Here is a 21,053-nt window from a genome sequence, read left to right as displayed (position 1 = left end):
ACTACAGGAATTCATTTCTCACAGTTCTGGAGACTGGGAAGCCCAAGCCCAATGTGCCAGCCAACTTATTTCCCTAGGGAAGGCTCACCTCCTGATTTGTGGATGGAGCCATCTCAGCAGGTCCATACATGAAGGATCGAGGAAGCAACTCTCTGCTATCTCTTCTTACAAGGGCAATAATCCCGTCAAGACGACCCCGGATTCATGAACTCATGGAAACCCACTTACCTTATCCCCAAATACCATCATGGTGGGGGTTAGGGATTCTGGAACCTTCTCTTTTGGTGCCAAATAAAACTAGTCACTTCTACTTTGTAACAATCTCTTTTATGTGGATATCACTCAAGGTTTCCTGGTTTCTCACCACTCACCCCACCCTAAAGGGCACTGCATGAAAACGAAGACTCAGCACCTCCACAGCCTGTCTACCAGGATAAGGGATCTGGATTATCTATACCCCTGCACTCACATGGCTTTAATGAAATTGTCTTCTGGCTCCACGGATGTGCAAGAAGAGCTGCCTCTTGCAGGCTAATGGCAGCCATGTCACAAAAGAGATATAGGTGTTAGGTGTGACAGTGCACTTGGGGCTGAATCCCTCAAAGGAAACATTGACCAAACCCTCATGAAATAAGGACCATGCCCCCCAAAGAGACTTTTACTGTCTTCCACAATGTTATATTCGGTTATGAACCACAACCATTCAGTCCTCGTCTCAAACAGGTCTCTGCTTCCTCCTAAGGCTTCTCCGAAGATCTGCCAAAAGTGACCACTCAGAATTTGTGTCTTCACCAGAGGGTCACAGTCTTGGAGCTTCAGGGGAAAAACTGTAGGACATGCTCTGAACTACTGTTGCCTCAAAGAGATTCTTCAGAGCAGGTTTCCAAGATGGCAGCTCTGACTCAATGCTCAGACCGTGCCAGTGAGCAAAGCCAGGACTACTGGGACTCTCAGTCTGGAAGCATATGTACCTCAGGAAATCAGACAACTGACTCAACATCCAACAGAGTGAGAAGTAATGACATAGGACTGAGTGAACCGATTCAAGATGTGCCATTGTGGTTATTTGTTTGGAATATTGATGGTGCTCTGTTTGATGTTCTTCTTGAATGGCTATGGGTGGAAACCTTATTTCTTTCTCCTTAAATGAATCAGTAGACTGTGTATTTGTAAACCCACAACAACCATCTTTAAACATTACCTCATCTTCACCTACCCTCAAAATTCAGAAACATATGCTTCTACTGAGTTTCATTCACTTTCATGATGATAGAACCATTTGCATAGGGTTAATAAAAATCTGTCCTCTTGTTTACAAAGATACCATTGGAAAAATCGATTCTGCAGCAAGGCCATATGTACAGTGTGATATCTGAGAGTGACTGTTGTTTAATCAAAGACCATCAGGCCACTGCTAAGGAGCAATTGTTGGTGTTACATGTGGAGCTAATGTCCCCAAAACCTTCATAAGAAAACTAATATGATGTCTGGCTTCCAGGATCCCAATCTCTGGGAGTAAGGAAGTCCACTCCCAGGTAGTCCAGAAACCCAGGCAAATTTTGGAGACCTCAGGAAGAGGGAAATTCACTGAGATTTATGGGTACAGCATGCAAAGTTTACTGGAGAAAGTGTTTGGGCCTCGGTTTCCTACTCCTAGGATAGAAGAATGCCAGGGGCTTTGAAAAGTCTGATTCAAAACTCATTTTGAAAATTTCCAAAAGAAGTTTATCCTTTGGAATTGATAGTTGCTTAATATGATTAGGCTCTAGATTTCCCAAGCAAACTCAAGGAGGTTTTCCAGTTAATTAAGATTCTTGCTGCATCTGTATAAATAATCAGGCCATGCATAGTAAAAACAATCTTCTAGGATCAACAATACTTGTTGGAGACTGTTTATGATCACAAAGTAGAGAACGCTATGAAAATGATCCAAAACTTAGAAATGGGCAAGAGAGATTACTGGAGTGTTCTATTGTTCTGTGTGGTGCTGTGCTTGATGATCCGCTGTGATATTTTACAACACTTTAAGGACAGAGAGGATTTTTGCATATCTCTGCCTTGGAGATACTCAGCGAATTTTCTGTCTGGTGGAATATAGAACTCAAAAATTACATGTTACTACTCTCTTGAACACATTTCAAATGAACTTTGTGTTTCTGTTTGTTTGTGTTTTTTGTTTTATTCTTTTCTTATTTGTTTGTTTTTAAGTAGGTTTCACACCCAGCATGGAGCCCAAACTCAAGACCCTAAGGTCAAGACCTGAGCTGAGATCAAGAGTCAGACGCTTAACTGATTGAGCCACCCAAAGAAACTTTGAACCAATTATAGAATCAAATTGGTTCTCTAGTTAAGCCATGAGTTGAGCAAAATCTTTGATGTGTTTATACTTGCCCAGGAGTCATGAGTTTGCTTTTTTTGAAAACTGCAGATAAGAAAGAGAGGGAGAAATAGCATGATCCAAGCCTTGGAGGTGGAAATAACACTGGACACAGAGAGAGAACAGCTAACAATTTGGAGTGCAGGAATCATTACCAGCCTTTACTGAGGGCCTACCATGTCCCAGGCACTGACCTCTATATCATTATCACCTTCGTTCCTTACAAAAGTGTAAAATGGATTTTAATGGGAACAATGATATCTAGAAAAATCTCAATCATGGAAGAGGAGTTGAGACTGATTATGATGACTGCTAAATATCAGACCAAGGAATGTGGATTCTAAGCCCTAGGCAGTAGAAGATTTCCAAGAAGCAGAGACCTAAGAAAATTATCCCAATGGGTTAACCTGGTAACTGCTACTAGGACTGGAGAGGAAGAGATCAGGGGTACTGTACCCTCACACTGCACACACTGTCCCTCTCTTTCCATCCATCCTAGGTTGAATTGTGTCCTCCTAAAGAAGTGCTAACCCCTGGTACCTGAGAATGTGACTTCTTTGGAGCACGCTCTCTGTGATGTCATGTCATGAAGTTAAGGTTGAGTCCTACTCCATCCAATGCCTGGAATTGTTTCATTCACAGTGAGGGAAGTTTACACATAGATACACACAGAGAGCACCATGTGACAAAAGAGGCAGAGATTGGAGCGAAGCACCTAGAAGGCAAAGAACAAAGCAGGCCAGCCAGCACCAGAAGCTAAGATGCAGCAAAGAAGGATACTTTCCCAGAGCCTTCATGGAGAGTATGGCCCTGGGAACGTCTCGGTTTGGCACTTGTAGCCTGTGCCAGAGAGACAGTAGCCATAATAATGAGACAGTAAGTTTCTGCTCTTTAAGCAAAAGTTTGTGGTCATTTGTTACAGCAGCTCCTGGGGGAACTAAATCGATTTTAAGGCCAAGAAGTAGGGTCCTGCTCTGGTAATTACTTAAAATGTAGGAGTCATTTTGAAATTGAGTAATGCATGGAAGCTCCAAGAATTCTGAGGTACGTGATAAAAAGAAAGGCCTAAGAGGATGTCGGTGGTAGGATGAGCATCCAGGTCACTTTCTGGTGAGGTCTCAGAGAGAGGTGGGGACCACGCTGCTGGACATTGGAGGGATGATGGCACTTGCTATAAAATGGCAGGGGGCAGGGAGGTGGGCTAAACTGAGGTGGGCTGCTGGGTGGAGAGTAGACCATGTAAGTGATGAACTTGAATATTTAGCTAAGGAGAATTCCCGAGAACAGTATGGAAGATGCGGCCTGGTTTCTCCTTGCTGCTTCTAATGAAACGTGTGAGGAAAGAGAGTGGTGGCCTATCTGCCAGCCAAGGAGCCCCAAGATCGCCAGCTGCCAGCAGAGCCCAGGAAGAAGCAAGTAAATTCTCCCCCTTGAGGCTTCAGAGAGCGCACGCCTCTGCTGGCATCTTGACTTTGGACTCCAGGAGCTACCACACAATCCATGTCTCAGCTGTTTCAACTGGAGTTTGGCCGACCTGTTGTGCAGTGCTAGGCATCCAGTATGTCCCCTCCACCTTGCCCCTGCCTGCTTTCTTGTCCCATCCTCTGAGAAACCCAAAGGTCTCCCCTTCTGTGGCACGGTGTGAACAGGGCAAATCTTCTAGACTACATTCTTCCTCATTCCCACCACATTTCTGGCCCAGATGGACCCCCGGTCTCCCTGATGAGAGAGAGCTTGGGGCTTTCTCAGAACTTAGATTTCAGTCCTCTGAAGAATTTTCTTTTTGGAAACAATTATACAACACCAAAACAAAACCTAACTATTGTTTCTTTTAAAGAGATACACAGGAATTTAAGGCCTGGGAGTGCGGTTAAGGCCTCCTGAAATCTGAAGGCAAACCGGCAGACTGTCAGGGCACCATGAGCTGGGGGGTCAGAGGTAAAAGCAGGCCCCCGGCCCAGCAGCAACAATCAATCCCTCACTCTTACAGAATACCAACACTGCACAAAAGGACTATTTTCTCTTAATAAGCAAAAATGTCTCCTTAATATATGAAAATCACTCAGAGGAAAAGTGTGTGCGCCTGATTCTGCCATGATCAAGATCTATGGCTTGGAGAAAACCCAAACACAAACAGACCCCAAAAAACCACAATCCCCATGTGCCCCAGTATCTTTGTGGATAAGAAGTCCTAGATTGTCTCAATACAATGCCTCCTACAGAATAGCATCATGCGAGACTATCGGGGCCTCTCCCAATGAGGAGGAATCCCAAGACTCTCCCCCACCCCGGCATGATTCATGAGCCTGGGCTCACATACCCACACAACTTCTCAGGTGTTGGTTGGCTGTAGGTATAAATCTCCAGGTGGAACAGGGGCCTGTGGCCCCCAAAGGGAGACCCTTAGGAGGGCTGAGTCCCAAGACTCCTGGGGGGAGGACCCAGGTGTGAATACGAGTATGGAACTTCTTTCCCCAGGGCTTTGGCGTCCCTGGGCCATCAGAGTAATGGACACTTACAGATGGTTATGGACATCACCTTTATTTACCAGCCAGCACCAACAGCCATGAACACAAGAAGCAAAGGCACAGGCATGTTTCACCCCGAGTTCTCTGCTACTCTCCACACACACAGCATCCTTCCTCACTCATCCACCTAGACTTTCCAGTCCCACGCCTCCAAACCCCACAGCCTTTGCTTGGATGGCCCCTGGATTCTTAGCCATTCCTCGGTACCAACGGTGGAAGTGGCAGTTTGGGAGAATGGGGGTCAGGGAAAGAACTCACAGGCTGCCAGGACCAGCCGACAGCATTCAGTGATCTGCCCTCTCTGGGATTTACAACAAAGTTGGCACGGTTTCTGCTGTTACCTTCATTTCTTTCTTTTGGTTTCAACTTGACATCTTTTATTGCTTCACTCATATCTTTGTGGAGTGTCTCGAGTGCTTTATTACAAATGATAAACACGGTAAGTAAATCTTTAACGAGGGATGAAGGAAAGACTGTTATATTTATGGCACCATATCACAGCACAGTTTTTTTCTGTTATTGTTTCCCACAGTCCCTTGCATTTTCAAGAAATGGGCAACAGGGTGATTTCTCGTAAATTCACTCATGCACAGAAAAACATACATCTTACTTCAGCCCCAGCAATTTCCTGCCTCACCTCTCCCGAGTCTGTCTTCCTCATCAGGCCACAAAGGCAAGGTCACAGGTTCATGTCTTCTCATTTGTGGCTGCTCTTGTGCTCAAAAGGCACTGGGGCAGGAAGGCGGGGCCATGGAGGAACCCCACCATGGAGGTCTCACTGGCCTCTGCACAGGATACTTTTCCCATCTCTCCCCAGGCTGGTGCTGGCCTGAGGATGAGGTGGACGTCTTCCTGGGACTCTCCAACCAGGGCCCATTCAAAGCAAGCACAGCAGCTAGATCTTTTGACCCTGACGTGGGCTGAACAAGTCAGTTCTGCTCTTTATTAGAACAGGTGCACACGGATGCTGCTATCTTCCAAAATTTTGACCAATTTTTCTACCGGTTGTTTGTTCACTGAATGATTGATTGATTGATTGATGAAAGTTTATTCGTTAATTGTGAGAGAGAGAGAGAATGAGGAGGGGAGGGACAGATAAAGAGGGAGAGAGAGGATCCCAAGCACACTCCCTGCCAGCACAGAGCCCGACACAGGGCTTGATTCAAGAACCGTGAGATCATCGTTCTGAGGTGAAACCATGAGTTGGATGTTCAACCAAATGAGCCCCCCAGGCCCCCCCAACTTTTAAAACATTTTCACTCAAAACATAAGTAGCTAACAAACAGCTGAGCAGCTTTATTATTTTGACTATTATTTATTTATCAGGAAGATATAGAACGTGAAAGTTGCACTGAAATGACTCATGTCCAAGCTGTGAAAGAATATAAATGACTCTTTGGAAATACAGGGAGAGGCCAGCATCTCTCACCCTCTGCAAGTTCACCATATCTGCAGTTAGTAGGACAGCGGGACACCGTATAAAGATGGCTGTCTGGGGGCGCCTGGGTGGCGCAGTCGGTTAAGCGTCCGACTTCAGCCAGGTCACGATCTCGCGGTCCGGGAGTTCGAGCCCCTCGTCAGGCTCTGGGCTGATGGCTCGGAGCCTGGAGCCTGTTTCCGATTCTGCGTCTCCCTCTCTCTCTGCCCCTCCCCCGTTCATGCTCTGTCTCTCTCTGTCCCAAAAATAAATTAAAAAAAAAAAAAAAAAAGATGGCTGTCTGTAAGACGGTGGTAACTGCTGCCTGGCTCTCTTTTGACGCTCTTTCGTTTAACTATAATAAGACACCACAAAGGGAAGACAAAACGAGGCAAACTCCAGGCAGCCAGCAGGAAGGAAGAAGAGGGGAGTTGGCAATGTGGCCAGAGTTTGACCCAAAACTAGGACAGGCTTCCATATGCCCTGGAGGAACTCTACAGACCTAGTACTGGTGGGACAGCCATAAGTGGTGCAACGTATATATTTTCAAAAAATATTAAAGTCTCTTAAAATTGTTCTAAGGGCATTCAGCAAACGAAGAAAGACCAATTTCAAAAAAAAAAAAAAAAAGGTCTACTAAATAGTAGTAAGAACAGTGAGTCTGTGACACTTGACCTAAGCTGCTTCCTCCCTTCCAACTCACACTCAGCTCCTCTGGAAGGAAACTGCATTCTGGGAGGCGTGGCCAAAGGTAGGGCTCCCTGTCCCCTCAGCCTTCCAGCAAGAGAGCAGTATCTTGGGAGGAATCAGCTGGCGGTCAGTAGGTTTAACCACTGGGAATAGTGCGGACAGGCAACGTGGTTAGGGAAAGACGCACAGAGTGGGGCTAAGACAACTGTCACCTCCCGGGACAGTGCAGGCCCTGGCTGCACCCTCTGAGGAGAGACACCAGAGGTTTCACCCTGCAGGGGAAGCAGACTTCACCGGGAGAGTCCAGCCAAACATGCAAACCCCCTGCACAAAGTTGCAGTGAAGCGCCAGAGCAGATATCCTTGTCTTATCTCTAATCACAGAGGCAAAGCTCTCAGCCTTTCATCACGTATGGTACCAGTGGTGGGAATTTTCACACTGATTTCCTTCAGTTCTTTCAACCTTATTAGAATTGCTCTTTGGAAGCCCTGTCTTTGAATCCAACATCCAGGGCCTCTGCCAGGCAATTCCTGTGGCCTCAGTTTTTCCAGTATATGGGTCATACCTTCCTGTTTCATTGTACATCTTACAGGTGTTGTCAAAAACTGGGTATTTTAGGGAACATGGTGTAGTGAATCTGGATACTATTCCCTTTCTGCCTTTCTAGGCCCTGATTTGCTGTTGTCTGTGTGTCCATAAGAATACAGAAATTGCTGTTTTAAACAACAAAATAGAAATTCTGCCGGGGAAAAGTATGACTGAAATGAACATTTTACTAGTGGAGCTCAATGATAGATTTGAATGGCTAGAACAAAGATTCAGTGAATTTGAAGACGTAATAATTATAAACACACATGAACTTCACAATTGAGCCCCAAAACACAGGAAGCAAAAAATAATGGGCATCAAGGAGAAATAGACACTTCAACAACAAGCTGTAGACTTCAATGTCCATGCTGACCAACGCGTACCACAGCTAATCAGAAGGTCAAAACAGAAACAGAAGATGTGACCCACAGATAAACCAATTAGACCTAACACTAGAGCACTTTACCCAACGAAGTAGATTATGCATTCTGTTCAGATACACAGAGAACGTTCTCCTAATATGACCCATAGGCCATAAAATGGGCCTCAATAAATCTAAGAGACTTGAAATCCTAGAGTATAACAGGGGGTAAGCTCCTTTACATCAGTCTTGGCAATAATTTTTTTGGATTTGACCACAAAAGCAAAGGCAGCGACAGATAAAATGAACAAGTGAGATTACATCCAACTAATACGATTCTGCCTGGCAAAGGAAACCATCAACAATACAAAAAGGCAGCCCACTGAATGGGACAAAGTATTTGCAAATCATATATTTGATAAAGGGTTAATACCCAAAAAACATAAATAACTCATAAAATTAATAGCAAAACCCGAGCAATTTATTTAAAAAGGACAGAGGAACTAAACAGGCATTTTCCCAAAGAGGACATCCAGGTGGCACATAGGTGCATGGAGATGTGCTCAGTATCACCATCATCAGGGGAAACGCAAATCAAAACCACAATGAGGTATCCCCTCACACCTGTTAGAATGGCTATCATCAAGAAGACAAGAGGTAACAAGTGTTAGGGAGGATGTGGAGAAAAGGGAAGCCTTGTGCTCTGTGCATGGGCGCAAATTGGTGCAGCCACAGTGGAAAACAGTATGGACGGTCCTCCAAAAATTATAGGTAGCATTACATTTGATCCGGCAATCCCACTTCTGGGTATTTATCCAAAAGAAATGCAAGCAAGATCTCAAAGAAAGATCTGCACTCACAAGCTCCAAGCAGCATTGCTCACAATACCCAAGTTGTGGAAGCAACCTAAGGGTCCATCTATGGGTATATATATATATATTGTTCTGTGAAAAGAAGAGGAACATCTTGTCATTTGCAACAACAGGGTCGAACTTCAGGGCATTATCCTAAGCGAAACAGGTCGAACAGAGAAAAACAAATACTGTATGATATCACTTTTATGTGGAATTTTAAAAAGCCAAACTGATAGAAATGGAGAGTAGAACGGTGGTGACCAGGGGCTGGGGGATGGGGGGATGGGGAGAAATTGGTCAAAGAGTACAAAGTTCCAGTTATAAGATGATTAAGTTGTGGGGATCTGACGTGCAGCAGAGTGACTATAGTTCATCCCAGTGTATCATACCTTAATAGTTACAAGAGAGTAGATGATCTTAAATGTTCTCAGTCAGAAAGAGTAATGGTAAATATGTGATGTGATGCAGGTGTTAGCTAATAATACTGTGGTGGCAATTATTTTGCAATATAGAGGGTATCAAATCAACACATTGCACCCTTTAAAATTACAGTGTTGGGGCGCCTGGGTGGCGCAGTCGGTTAAGCGTCCTACTTCAGCCAGGTCATGATCTCGCGGTCCGGGAGTTCGAGCCCCGCGTCAGGCTCTGGGCTGATGGCTCAGAGCCTGGAGCCTGTTTCTGATTCTGTGTCTCCCTCTCTCTCTGCCCCTCCCCCGTTCATGCTCTGTCTCTCTCTGCCCAAAAATAAATAAACGTTGAAAAAAAAATTCTTTAAAATTACAGTGTTACATTTCAATTATATCTCAATAAAGCTGGATAGCATGTGGGGGGATAAGGTGGAGGGCCATGGGTGAGGTATCTTCACTAGAGAGAATGAACTGGCAAGACTGGCTAAAAATCAGGCCCCAGAGCATTAGCTTCAGGTTAACTGAAAGCCCTCACTACACACGGGGAGAGGTGACTCCAGAAACTGTAAGTGAGTTGGGCAAGATCGCAGAGTTGATTCCAGAACAAACCAGGTCCAGGGCACATAGCACCATTCGCTGTTGTAGCCTTCTCTCCACACAAAGTCTGGCTATTTTACTCACGGCTATTTTCCTCTCTCACGACCTCCTGACAGGAGAAACAGACACTTGGGCCAGAGATACCAACTTGAGGCTAGACTAAGTCTCCTATGAAAATTCCATCCTCTTCCTGCTGTCTGATCTTTAATAGCTGAAAAGACCTCTTTTTCTTTAGGAATGAGGAGATGGCAGAGAGGACCACATTGGTGGCCCTGTCCACACTGATGTCCAGTCAAGGATTCCTCCCTGATTCCTGGGGAAGGAGACTCTCAAGAGGCCATTTTCTAGGAAAACACCCGAAGAGCAAAAGGCAACTGGACATAAGAGTGGTGGGCAGAGGCCAAAACTGAGAACAGGCCTCAGAAGTCTAAACTGTCCCTCACTGAGGTTACAGCCCCTCCCGTGAACAAGATGTGGTGCCACAGCGACCTTCGGAAAGGATCAGCACAGCCCCAAGCAGGGGGTGGGTTGCGCACTGGAAACAATGCAAAGGCACCCCTCGCTGGCCCATGTCCTGTCCCTTTAAATCAGCACCACTGGGCCCTCCCTCCCTGGGCTCTGAGACTTCCTCCCTGTGCTGTGCTGGCAGGAACAGCCTCTGTACTCACAACCCAAGGCACAGCACCAGGTCGCGGGTTTCTGCAGCCAACATAGAGCCTGTCACCACTTCTGCTGGAAGGTGAGCACACACGGGGAGGAAGGGAGCCACCTGGGGCAGGGGGGAGTGGACGAAGTGGGGGGGGTTAGGAGGGCTGTAAGGAATTCAGGGCCTGGTTGCAGCTCACTGAGTGGGCACCTGCATTCTACTACCTCCCAGGAAGGGGAGCGGGATCTACAAATAACTTCACCCTTGCAGGCTTTTCAGGGAGCTCTGAGTTTCAGAACAAGCAAGGGAAGAAGAAAGGTAAGCATCTTCTCCAGCCCTGGAGTGCGCACACTTTTACTTGGGACTACATACTTCGTCCTGCCCTGCTCCTCGCCTGGTCAGAAAGGTGTTTGCTAGAAGCACTGCCAGGGCTGAGCACGCTGGAGAAGGCTGCAGACACTCCCTCTGAGGGCATGTGCAGCCAAGGAGAGAGACATTTCTGAGGACAAACAAGTGAGTCTAACCTCAGAACACATCGCAGAGTGGAAATCGTGTCTGTGAGCCAAGCCCCAATCACACCCTCCACCTCCTCAGCCCTGTGCACCCCCAGGGACTTGCAGGAGCCAGCAACAGTTATGAACATGGTCTTCAGACCTCTGCAGTACACGTGCTTGTGTGTCCTTGCACATCCCTTCCCCCGCCCAAGCTGCCCAGGGCTCTGCGGGATGGAGCCCTCTTCATCCCCACACACTGGCTATAAATGAAGGACTTGGACAGGATGAAAGGCCCAGAAACTCAGAGCAGGGACCCAATGCATTAGAATCACTCAGGGGGTTGGGGTGGGTACCTCGGTGGCTTGGTCCATTCAGCTTTGAGCCCTGGGATGGATTCTGTGCTGTCAGTTCAATGCCTGGAGCCTGCTTTGGATTCTTCGTCTGCCTCTCTCCTTCTGACCTTCCCCTGCTCGAGCTCTGTCTCACCGTCTCTCAAAAAAATAAACAGTAAAATAAAATTTTTTAATAAAAAAAATCCCTCAGGAGGAGGGGTGAGAGATACCGTTTTTTTAACGTTTATTTATTATTTATTTATTTATTTGTTTGTTTGTTTATTTTTTAGACAGACATGTGAGCAGGGGAGGCACACATGAAGAAGAAGGAGAGAGAATCCGAAGCAGGCTCTGTGCTGATAGCAGAGAGCTATCAGCACAGAGCTATCAGCACAGAGCCTGATGTGGGGCTCAAACCCACAAAACATAAGACCATGAGCTGAACCAAAATTAAGAGTCAAACACTTAACAGACTGAGCCACAAAGGCACCCACTTTTTTCTTATTAAAGTACACATCTATGAAACAAAAGGTCAAATATATATTTTAAAGACTCCCATAAATACTTCCAAAAGACAGCAGGTTCAGGAAGCAGGGGACTACATAATATCCAATCGCATTTAAGATGCTAGGCGTCTCCATGTTCTACATCAGTCAGTGACTCCAAGCCTCTAAACCCCAGATGTCAGCTCTCAGAAACTCTGGAAGAATTTTTCAAATCCCATCCCAAACCATCGCAAACCTTTGGGAAGGCCCATAGGGGCCAGGAGTCCGGTGGATTTCCTAGAGCACACTTGGTCATTTTCATCATCGATAAGGACTTCTTGCTTTAGCTAAATTCTTGTTCTTTGCACTGAATCTTCCGGCTGTTTCTTCAGTTCTGCTGTGCAGTCAGTTATGGGAGTTTGCTAATTGTTACACACAATATCACTACTCACCTAAGACCTGTGGGATCAACTTTACCAAGTGCTTTGGGGAGCCGAAAGTGGCGTTACACAGAAGACAAACCTGTCATCTAACGGGTCAGAGACAAGTTATCAAACAACCCTTCCTTTTGCTTGTCCTTGTGTGTTGCCCATGGGACACAGCAGTAGCCAGGTGTTGCCATGAAGAGGTAGCATTTGAAATGGATGGCGGAGCACAGACAGGACTCAGACAGAAATGTGGGAGAGAAGGAGTGGTCATGGGGGTGAGCGCACAGGCGGGCTGGAAAGGCCCTGAAACCTGTCCTCTGTGGAGCAGCTGACCCAGAAGGGGAGTGAGTGGGACACAGGGCTGGCGAAGCAGACAGAGCAGAACTGCGCCCTTGTGACGAGGTCCTCGTGAGATCATGCAGACTCCATCACTGAGTGGCTAGCTGTAGTAAATCCTGCCGGACTTGGGGTCATCGCTTAGTTTCAGAGGCCTCAGATTCGGGGCAGGAACACCAGGAGCCGGAAGGGAGTGTCCCATCTCTCCAGCACACAGGTCATATTTACACAAATGACACAAGCCAAATTCTTTGGTCTTCGGAGAGATCACAGGTTCTTCACATCAGCATGGGAGATAGGTATCTTTCCTAATTTTCAAAAGCAAACTGCAAACTCTCTTCTTGTCCTCCGCGCCCCCCCTCCCCGGCCCATCCCCGGCCAACCGCCCTAAGGTTGTTCCCCAAATCACTGAGCAGAATTTCTGATTCTCACGGTTTTCCAAAGTCTCCCCTGGCTGTGGAATCTTCTGGGAAAACTTTGTGCCTACAGTTAATGCCACTGACATAAATTACCTGGGAAATTCTCAGCTAAGGCTCACTCACTGACACAGAGGATGGGTTATCACCACCACTCTGTCATTTGCATTCAGGGTCCCTGAAAGGACCAACGAGGCTCACCAAAGGTTCTCACTGATTGGTTCCAATACCAACCAGATCCTTCCAGGGTTCTTCCCCAAATTCTGATGTTCAGCGGAGGGGTGGAAGCATGACCTTTTCATTGGGATGTCACCAGCTCTTTGGACCTTGCCTGGGCCACCTTAGGTAGTTATACCTATTCGATAAACGAATGAATGATTGAAGGAATGAAGGAACTAACAGGTTGTGTTCGGAACTCTTTCAGGTGGGCATGGGAGGACGCAAGATGGCCAGAGATGAAGAAAATGCCTATGGTAAGAAATGGTCTCAGTGTGTACTTGCCCCTAGGCGTCAGCTCTGGGTCCCAAGGCCATGGGCTAACTCAAGACTGAACAGAGACATTGGGGCACCTGGGTGGCTCAGTCGGTTGAGCGTCTGACTTCAGCTCAGGTCATGATCTCGCAGCTCGTGAGTTCGAGCCCCACGTTGGGCTCTGTGCTGACAGCTCAGAGCCTGGAGCCTGTTTCAGAGTCATCTCCCTCTCTCTCTTTCCGAACCCACTCGCATTCTGTCTCTGTCTCTCTCAAAGATAAACATTAAAAAAAAAAAAAAAGACTGAACAGAGACAATCCTAGACATGTCCCCATGCTGGGGTGAAACAGCTAGAGCCCCAGCTTTGCATTTTTGCTGGACCTCTGCCCCTGCCCTACTGTAGGATATTAAGTGCCTTGACTAGCCTGTGCCTTGGGTCCCAAAGGGTACAAGGAGGATAATACATCTACTCTGATCCCCACAGAAGATGTGGAGGGTTGAGATCATGGACTAGAGGGAACATGGTTTACCAGGTAGACTGTGTCAGTGAACAAGGATGGAGGGTTAACTGTGTCTTACTGGAAGCAGGTTTCCTAGAGAGAAGAGGGAGGAGGAGAGGAAGTGGAGGAAGGGAAGAAGCAAAGAGATCCTGTCACCTAATACTCTGAGCAACCCTGGGAGACAAAACTCTCTGTCACCCCTCCCATTATGCGAAGACGTTAAAGGCTTAGGCTAAACTGGCCCAAGGTTCCATAGCTGGCACATGCCGGGCTGTGATTCCAACCCGGGGTGTCTGGGGCTCCAGACAGCCCTTCACTCCCAGGCCTTCTGTGCCCTCTCCCGCATCTCCTCGCTGGGATGGCCCCTGGGAGAAGTCTGGCAGAGGCCTGGGAAGTCGTCAAGCACAGAGCAGCTCTGCAAGGTGCAGACGACCAGAGGTAATGTCAGCTGAAGTCATGGCCTGCGACCATAGAGGGGGACCCTCCGGAGCAGTGTGCACCCGGTGCGAAAGCATGGACTGGGGGGCAGGTGCACGCACTGGAGCCAAAGATGGAAGAAAGGTGGCTAAAGATGCCCCCGGAGTCGCACAAGCTCTAACCAGAGCGCCTGGGAAAGGCCTGGTTGGACAAGCAGAAGCGGGAGGCGTCGGTGCCCTCCTCCTTTCAGGAGGCACCCCGGAGCCCGGGTGGAGCGGAACGCGCGCTCTCAGGCCGGCGGCCCACGCCTACTCTGTCCTCACAGGTTCCCAGGACCCGGACGACCAGCAGCCGCTGGCGCAGGAGCGCAGGCTCAGGCTCATCCTGGCCGGCAGGACCGGAGTGGGCAAGAGCGCCACGGGCAACAGCATCCTGGGCCACAGGCTCTTCCCGTCCAGGCTCGCGGCCACCCCGGTGACCAGACGCTGCGCCCTGGGGAGCCGCAGCTGGGCCGGGTGGCGCGTGGAGGTCACCGACACCCCCGACCTCTTCACCGCCCAAGGCCGGCACGCGGACCCGGACTGCACCGAGCGGGCCAGCTGCTACCTGCTCTCGGCGCCCGGGCCGCACGCGCTGCTGCTGGTCACGCAGCTGGGCCGCTTCACCACCCAGGATGAGGAGGCGGTGCGGGGCGTCCGCGAGCTGTTCGGCGCCGGCGTCCTGGCGCGCGCAGTGCTCGTCTTCACGCGCAGGGAGGACCTGGAGGGGGGCTCGCTGCACGACTACGTGCGCGCCACCGACAACCGCGCGCTGCGGGCCCTGGCGGCCGAGTGCGGCGGCCGCGTGTGCGCCCTGGACAACCGGGCGGAGGGCGCCGAGCGCGATGCGCAGGTGGGCGAACTGCTGGCGCTGGTGGAGCGGCTGGCGCTGGAGCACGACGGCGCGCCCTTCACCGACGATGTGTACGGCCTGGCGTGGGCCCGGCGCCACGCGCGTCCCGATGACACGCTCCGCCTGGTGGCCGCGCGGCTGGCGGCCCGCGGTCTGGGGCGGGGGTGGGGTGGGCAGTGGGGGCGGGGGCGGCGCTGGCTGGAGGCCGCGAGGCGGGGGTGGCCGCTGGCGCTCCTGCTGCTGGGGGGCGCTCTGTTATTTGTCCTGCTGCTTCTCCACCGGGGGGCTCCAGGCCCAGATTGAAGGCTCTGCCCTTCCAAACGTGGGGAGTCTGGCGGGTAAAGGGGCTGGGTAAGGCGCTGAGGGGAACTTAAACCCAATTTCAAAGGAAACGTGGAGTTTCAGACTGTGAGTCTTAATGACTCAGGAAGCCTTGGACACTGTATTGAATTTGCAAAGGCTCAAGTTAACTTTTAGAGTTTAGATGTCACTTTTGACTATGTGTACACTATTCAAATAAATGTGGTTCACTTTGAAATGAAAATGTGGTTAACTTTCAAATGCCCTTAATTCATTTTAGTAGTTTGGATGCATTTTTCTTTCTTGAAAAAATAGTGCATTGACTGGTAGTGTTTTATATGTAAAGTGGATTCATGGCAAAGGGAAACAAACATTTTTGTGTGTGTGTGAGCATTTATCAAAACGTAGACAGTCTTAGTCCCCTTGAGTTGCTATTAAAAAAAAAACAACAACAACGGGAAAGCTTTCAGTTTTTCCCCCTTGAGGATATTAGCTGTGGGCTTTTCATAAATGGCTTTTATGATGTTTAAGTATGTTCCTTCTATCCCGACTTTCTCCAGGGTTTTTATTAAGAAAGGATGCTGAATTTTGTCAAATGGTTTTTCTGCATTGATTGACAGGATCACATGGTTCTTTTCTTGTATTAATGTGAGGTATCACATTGATTGATTTGCATATGTTAAACCAGCCCTGCAGCCCAGGAATGAATCCCACTTGATCACGGTGAATAATTCTTTTTATATGCTGTTGAATTTGATTTGCTAGTAACTTACTGAGAATTTTTGCATCCATATTCATCAGGGATATTGGCCTATAGTTCTCTTTTTTTTTTTTTTTTTTTTGCTGGGTATCTGTCTGGTTTAGGAATCAAAGTAATGCTGGTTTCAAAGGTTGAGTCTAGAAGTTTTCCTTCCCCTTCTATTGTTTGGAAGAGCTTTATAAAGATAGGTATTATCTCTGCTAAAATGTCTGGTAGAATTCCCCAGGGAAACCATGTAGTACAGGACTCTTATTTGTTGGGAGATTTTTGATAACTGATCAAATTTTTGATTTCTTCCTGTTTGAGTTTTGGAAGTGTGTGGGTACTTAGGAATTTGCCCATTTCTTCCAGGTTGTCCAATTTGTTGGCATATAATTTTTCATGGTATTCCCTGAGAATTGCTTGTATTTCTGAGGGATTGAGATCAGGAACACAACAGGGATGTCCACTCTCACCGCTGTGTTTACCATGGTGTTGGAAGTTCTAGCATCAGCAATCAGACAACAAAGGAAATCAAAGGCATCAAAATTGGCAAAGATGAAGTGAAGCTTTCACTTTTTGCAGATGACATGATATTATACATGGCCAGACCTAGATCAGAGCTTCAGGTCCTTAAGAAGAAGGTTTTCAGGGAGCCTGGGTGGCGCAGTCGGTTAAGCATCCGACTTCAGCCAGGTCACGATCTCGAGGTCCGGGAGTTCGAGCCCCACGTCGGGCTCTGGGCTGATGATGGCTCAGAGCCTGGAGCCTGTTTCCGATTCTGTGTCTCCCTCTCTCTCTGTCCCTCCCCCGTTCATGCTCTGTCTTTCTCTGTCCCAAAAATAAATAAACGTTGAAAAAAAAATTTTTTTAAAAAGAAGAAGGTTTTCTTACCATCAATGCCACCTTCTGCAACATGGTCATTGTTGATCCCAAACCCCAGAGAATGCAGTCCAACTTAGGAAGAATTTCAGATAATCAAGATGCTTTTTAACAGGAGGAAAGAACTTCAGAACAATTGCCTCGGATATTCCATTTTGTATTTTTGTTCATAAACATAGATGAGGCCGAAAATAAATAAATAAAATGAAATAAACATAGATAGACCACTGTTTTAAAAACATACCAGAAATTATGCAACCTCACATCCACATTCACAAATGATTACAAATGCACTCTGGGTTGTTGTTCATGGACTATGTGCACAGCACTTTGGCAAATGATCGCTGCCTCTGGAACATGCATCTTCAGGGCTCATCACTCGCAACGTCTCTGAAACTCTCTCAGCAGAGTCGTCTTCAGAGTTAAAGGCGACAATGGAAGACAAGTCTCTAATGTGTAGCTTCTTTTTGCTTCCAAACACTAGCATGCTTTGGTCACTCACCCTATTTACCAGATTGAGACTGTCAAAAATGAAATTCACTCTCAAAAGGCCAAGTTGTGGTTTTTAAGTGTACTCAGAAATTTAGCCCCAGCCACGCCACAAGCTTGCCGGCAAAGTCACCCACACAGATGTAAAGATCATATCCATTTGCTGCTGTGCTCTTGACCGCCTGTCCTCTCCTCGGACGCAATGATGTGGACACTCCTTGGCACAGGTTTTTAGCTGGTCAAGTCTTGGGTCTGATTGACGTTGAATAAGTAAGGCCCAGGGACCAGAGGGACCCTGACCCACCTGAGATATTGGAGGCCCTACTCCACCTCTCTGAATCTCTAGATTCTCTGTAATTTACACATAAATGTCCCTCCCTGGTGGGATGTGGGAACTTCCTGTCAGTTCTCTGCACGAGCAAAGTGCCTGTCACCTGGATTCCCAGTGCTACACTCATAGGAAACACACACCTCAGTTACAGGAATTAGGATCGGCAAGATCTTGGGGTTCTTCTCTACTGGAATCTCCTCTCCATCAAAGTCGTCCTGTGTGCAACTATGTGATTAAATAAGAGGGATGTCACAAGGACAGGGAGAGAAGACACTTATTCTTTCCTCCCATCGGCCCTTCAAACTGGCTCCATCCGTGCCACCTGAAGGAAACCTTACACAGGTTCTGCCTTAAGCAAAAAACCTCTCCAATCACTATTGGTCACATTCATGTACTCAAATCCTCTAGTGTAATAATCACACTCTCAATTTCACTGAGGGGTGGGGCACCTGGGTGACTCAGTCAGCTGAGCGCCTGACTTCAGCTCAGGTCGTGATCTCGAGGTCCATGGGTTTGAGCCCCACGTTGGGCTGTGTGCTGACAGTTTGGAGCCTGGAGACTGCTTCAGATTCTGTGTCTCCCTCTCTCTCTGCCCCACCCCTGCTCATGCTCTCTCTCTCTCTCTCTCTCTCTCTCTCTCACACACACACACACACACAAATAAATAAACACTTGAAAAAAATTTAAGAAGGAGTTAACATGGCAGAGAAGTAAGGGAATCTGAAGTTCCCTCGTCCCTCAAACACAGAAGTATTGAGGCGAGAAGGCTTGAAATTCCAGGAATCCAGGCTACAGAGTGACAGAAACATCTCCAGGGGCCCATGGGGACAATGTGATGGGCCATAGATGGATGATTTCAAACTGGGAGAGATAAAAAAGGCAGTATAGGAATGGAGGGGAGGGATCCCCTTCTGCAGAAAGACAAAAGAAAGCGAAAGAGAGATTGCAGAAGTGGAAGGTTGTATTTGGACAAGAGAAAAAACATGGGTTGGGGAACAGAAAAAAATGGAGAAAGAACCAATTTTTAACTCCAGGGCTTTCTCCAGCCTCTTTGTGTACCTGGGGAGGAGGGGAGCCAGCCCAAGCTCTGTAGCCAGCTCCCAGGCACAGGTGGAGAGAGCAATCCCCTCCCTTGAGTGCTGTGGGAAGAAGGCAAATAGCCATTCCAAGGACAAAGGACACTGCAGGACCCCACCACCACCCAGAGGCCCTTTGTGACCATACCCTGGAGTGACACTATGCCAGAACTGGGGCACGTGGAGCAGGATCCTTTAAGACATTGGGGTTTGAATCCCAGCCGACTGCCCGACAGAACCAAGATCCTGGAGCGAAACAGACTGCCCACTCGTACTCCTTTGGCACTGTGAGGACGACCTGAACAGAGTGGTCTAGGATGCCTGGTCTGGGGAGGAAACACTGGGGTGTCACCATTTTACTCCCCATCACCAGCAAGGTGGGGCTTCAGGGAATGGACAATGGATCCACAGTGGAGGTGGACCTGCTCACACCAAAGCATGCCCCTCTGCACCTGGTAACTGTGTGTCTAACAGAGCAAGACTCAACACTGAATGAACCAGACAGTCCCTCCTCCAGACCAGGACAGGCACTGGATACAAGGCACTATCAGATATTGGTCCAGTAGTTTTGCATTCTCTGATTTGATTCTTGGTCAATTTTTATTTTATGTATATATATACATATATATTTCTTCTTCTTCTTCTTCTTTCATCTTTCTTCCTTCTTCTTCTTCTTCTTCCTCTTATTTCTTCCCTTCTCTAGTCTGGTTATTCTGGTTGTTGGTTTGTTTAAGCAGACATTTTTTTTTTAATTTTTTTTTCAACGTTTATTTATTTTTGGGACAGAGAGAGACAGAGCATGAACAGGGGAGGGGCAGAGAGAGAGGGAGACACAGAATCGGAAACAGGCTCCAGACTCCGAGCCATCAGCCCAGAGCCAGACGCGGGGCTCGAACTCACGGACCGCGAGATCGTGACCTGGCTGAAGTCGGACGCTTAACCGACTGCACCACCCAGGCGCCCCTAAGCAGACATTTTTAATCTATTCTCTTTATGCCTCTTCGGTACCTCCTTTATTTTCCTCTCTCTCTCTCTCTCTCTCTCTCTCTCTCTCTCTCTATGGACTAAGCCATAAAATTTCTCTGATCTCGGTTTGGTCAATTTTTTTTTCTTTTCCTTTTCCTTGCCCCTGTCATTTCTCTCTTTGTATGGGATAAGGCCTCTTACACCACCACCACCCACATTAAATTTTTTTTTCCAGGGATACTTCAACAAACAAATCAATGCACTCCTGATGGAAGGTCCAAACCACCACTAGGATTAGGGAGATAAAGTAATCAGAGTCTCAACAACAGAGAGCACAAAACACACTCCAAAAATACCTCTTGAAGGGCCAGGCCCTGGACAACAATATGACCCCCTGTTTTAATATAATAGTCTTCACAGGAGCAAGACCCATAAGAAGCTATTAAAACACATAAGGGACATAAAACTAGGCAAAATGATGCAATGAAAGAATTCTCCTCAAAAGAAATTCCAGAAGGAAATGACAGCTAGAGAATTGCTCAAAACAGATATAAGCAATATAACTGAGCAAGAATTTAGAATAATAGTCATATTACTGGGCTTGAAAGAAGCATAGAAGACAGAAGAGAATCTATTGCCACAGAGATCAAGGAACTAAGAAATAGTCACAACGAATTAAGAAATGCTGTAAATGAGGTGCAAAATAAACTAGATGCAGTGACAGCATGGATGAAGGAGGCAAAGGGTAGATTAAGTGAAATAGAAGATAAAATTATGGAAAATGATGAAGCCAAGGAAAAGAGAGATAAGAACATACTAGACCCAGAGGGGAGAAATAGAGAATGAGGAGATTCAATGAAACATAACAATATCCATATCATAAGAGTTCCAGAAGAAGAAGAAAAGAGAGAGAAAAAGGGAAGAAGGTTTACTTGAACAAATTATAGCTTGTGAACTTCCCTTATCTGGGGATGGAAATGGACATCCAAATCAGGAGACAAAGAGAACTCCTTTCAGATTTAACAAGAATAGATC

General features: G+C 47.3%; 1 protein-coding gene across 7 annotated transcripts in view; it reads left to right on the top strand.

Annotated features, from left to right (window-relative positions):
• The window catches only part of LOC101094088 (GTPase IMAP family member 1), a 69,436-nt gene extending 53,657 nt beyond the window's left edge, over window positions 1-15,779 (top strand). For 3 of the 7 annotated variants that reach the window (XM_045052998.1, XM_045052990.1, XM_045052997.1), the window contains one exon: window positions 14,670-15,779. In XM_045052998.1, coding sequence (XP_044908933.1) covers window positions 14,670-15,538 — 869 coding nt within the window. In that variant the 3' untranslated portion in view covers window positions 15,539-15,779. The other 4 variants (XR_006594683.1, XM_045052996.1, XM_045052995.1 and 1 more) reach the window with 4 other exon arrangements.
• Window positions 15,780-21,053: the final 5,274 nt, after the last annotated feature.

This window comes from Felis catus, chromosome A2 (genome assembly GCF_018350175.1).
Source record: "Felis catus isolate Fca126 chromosome A2, F.catus_Fca126_mat1.0, whole genome shotgun sequence".
NCBI lineage: Eukaryota > Metazoa > Chordata > Mammalia > Carnivora > Felidae > Felis > Felis catus.
Note: the sequence above shows the minus strand (reverse complement) of the source record. Positions and strands in the feature narration are given on the sequence as shown.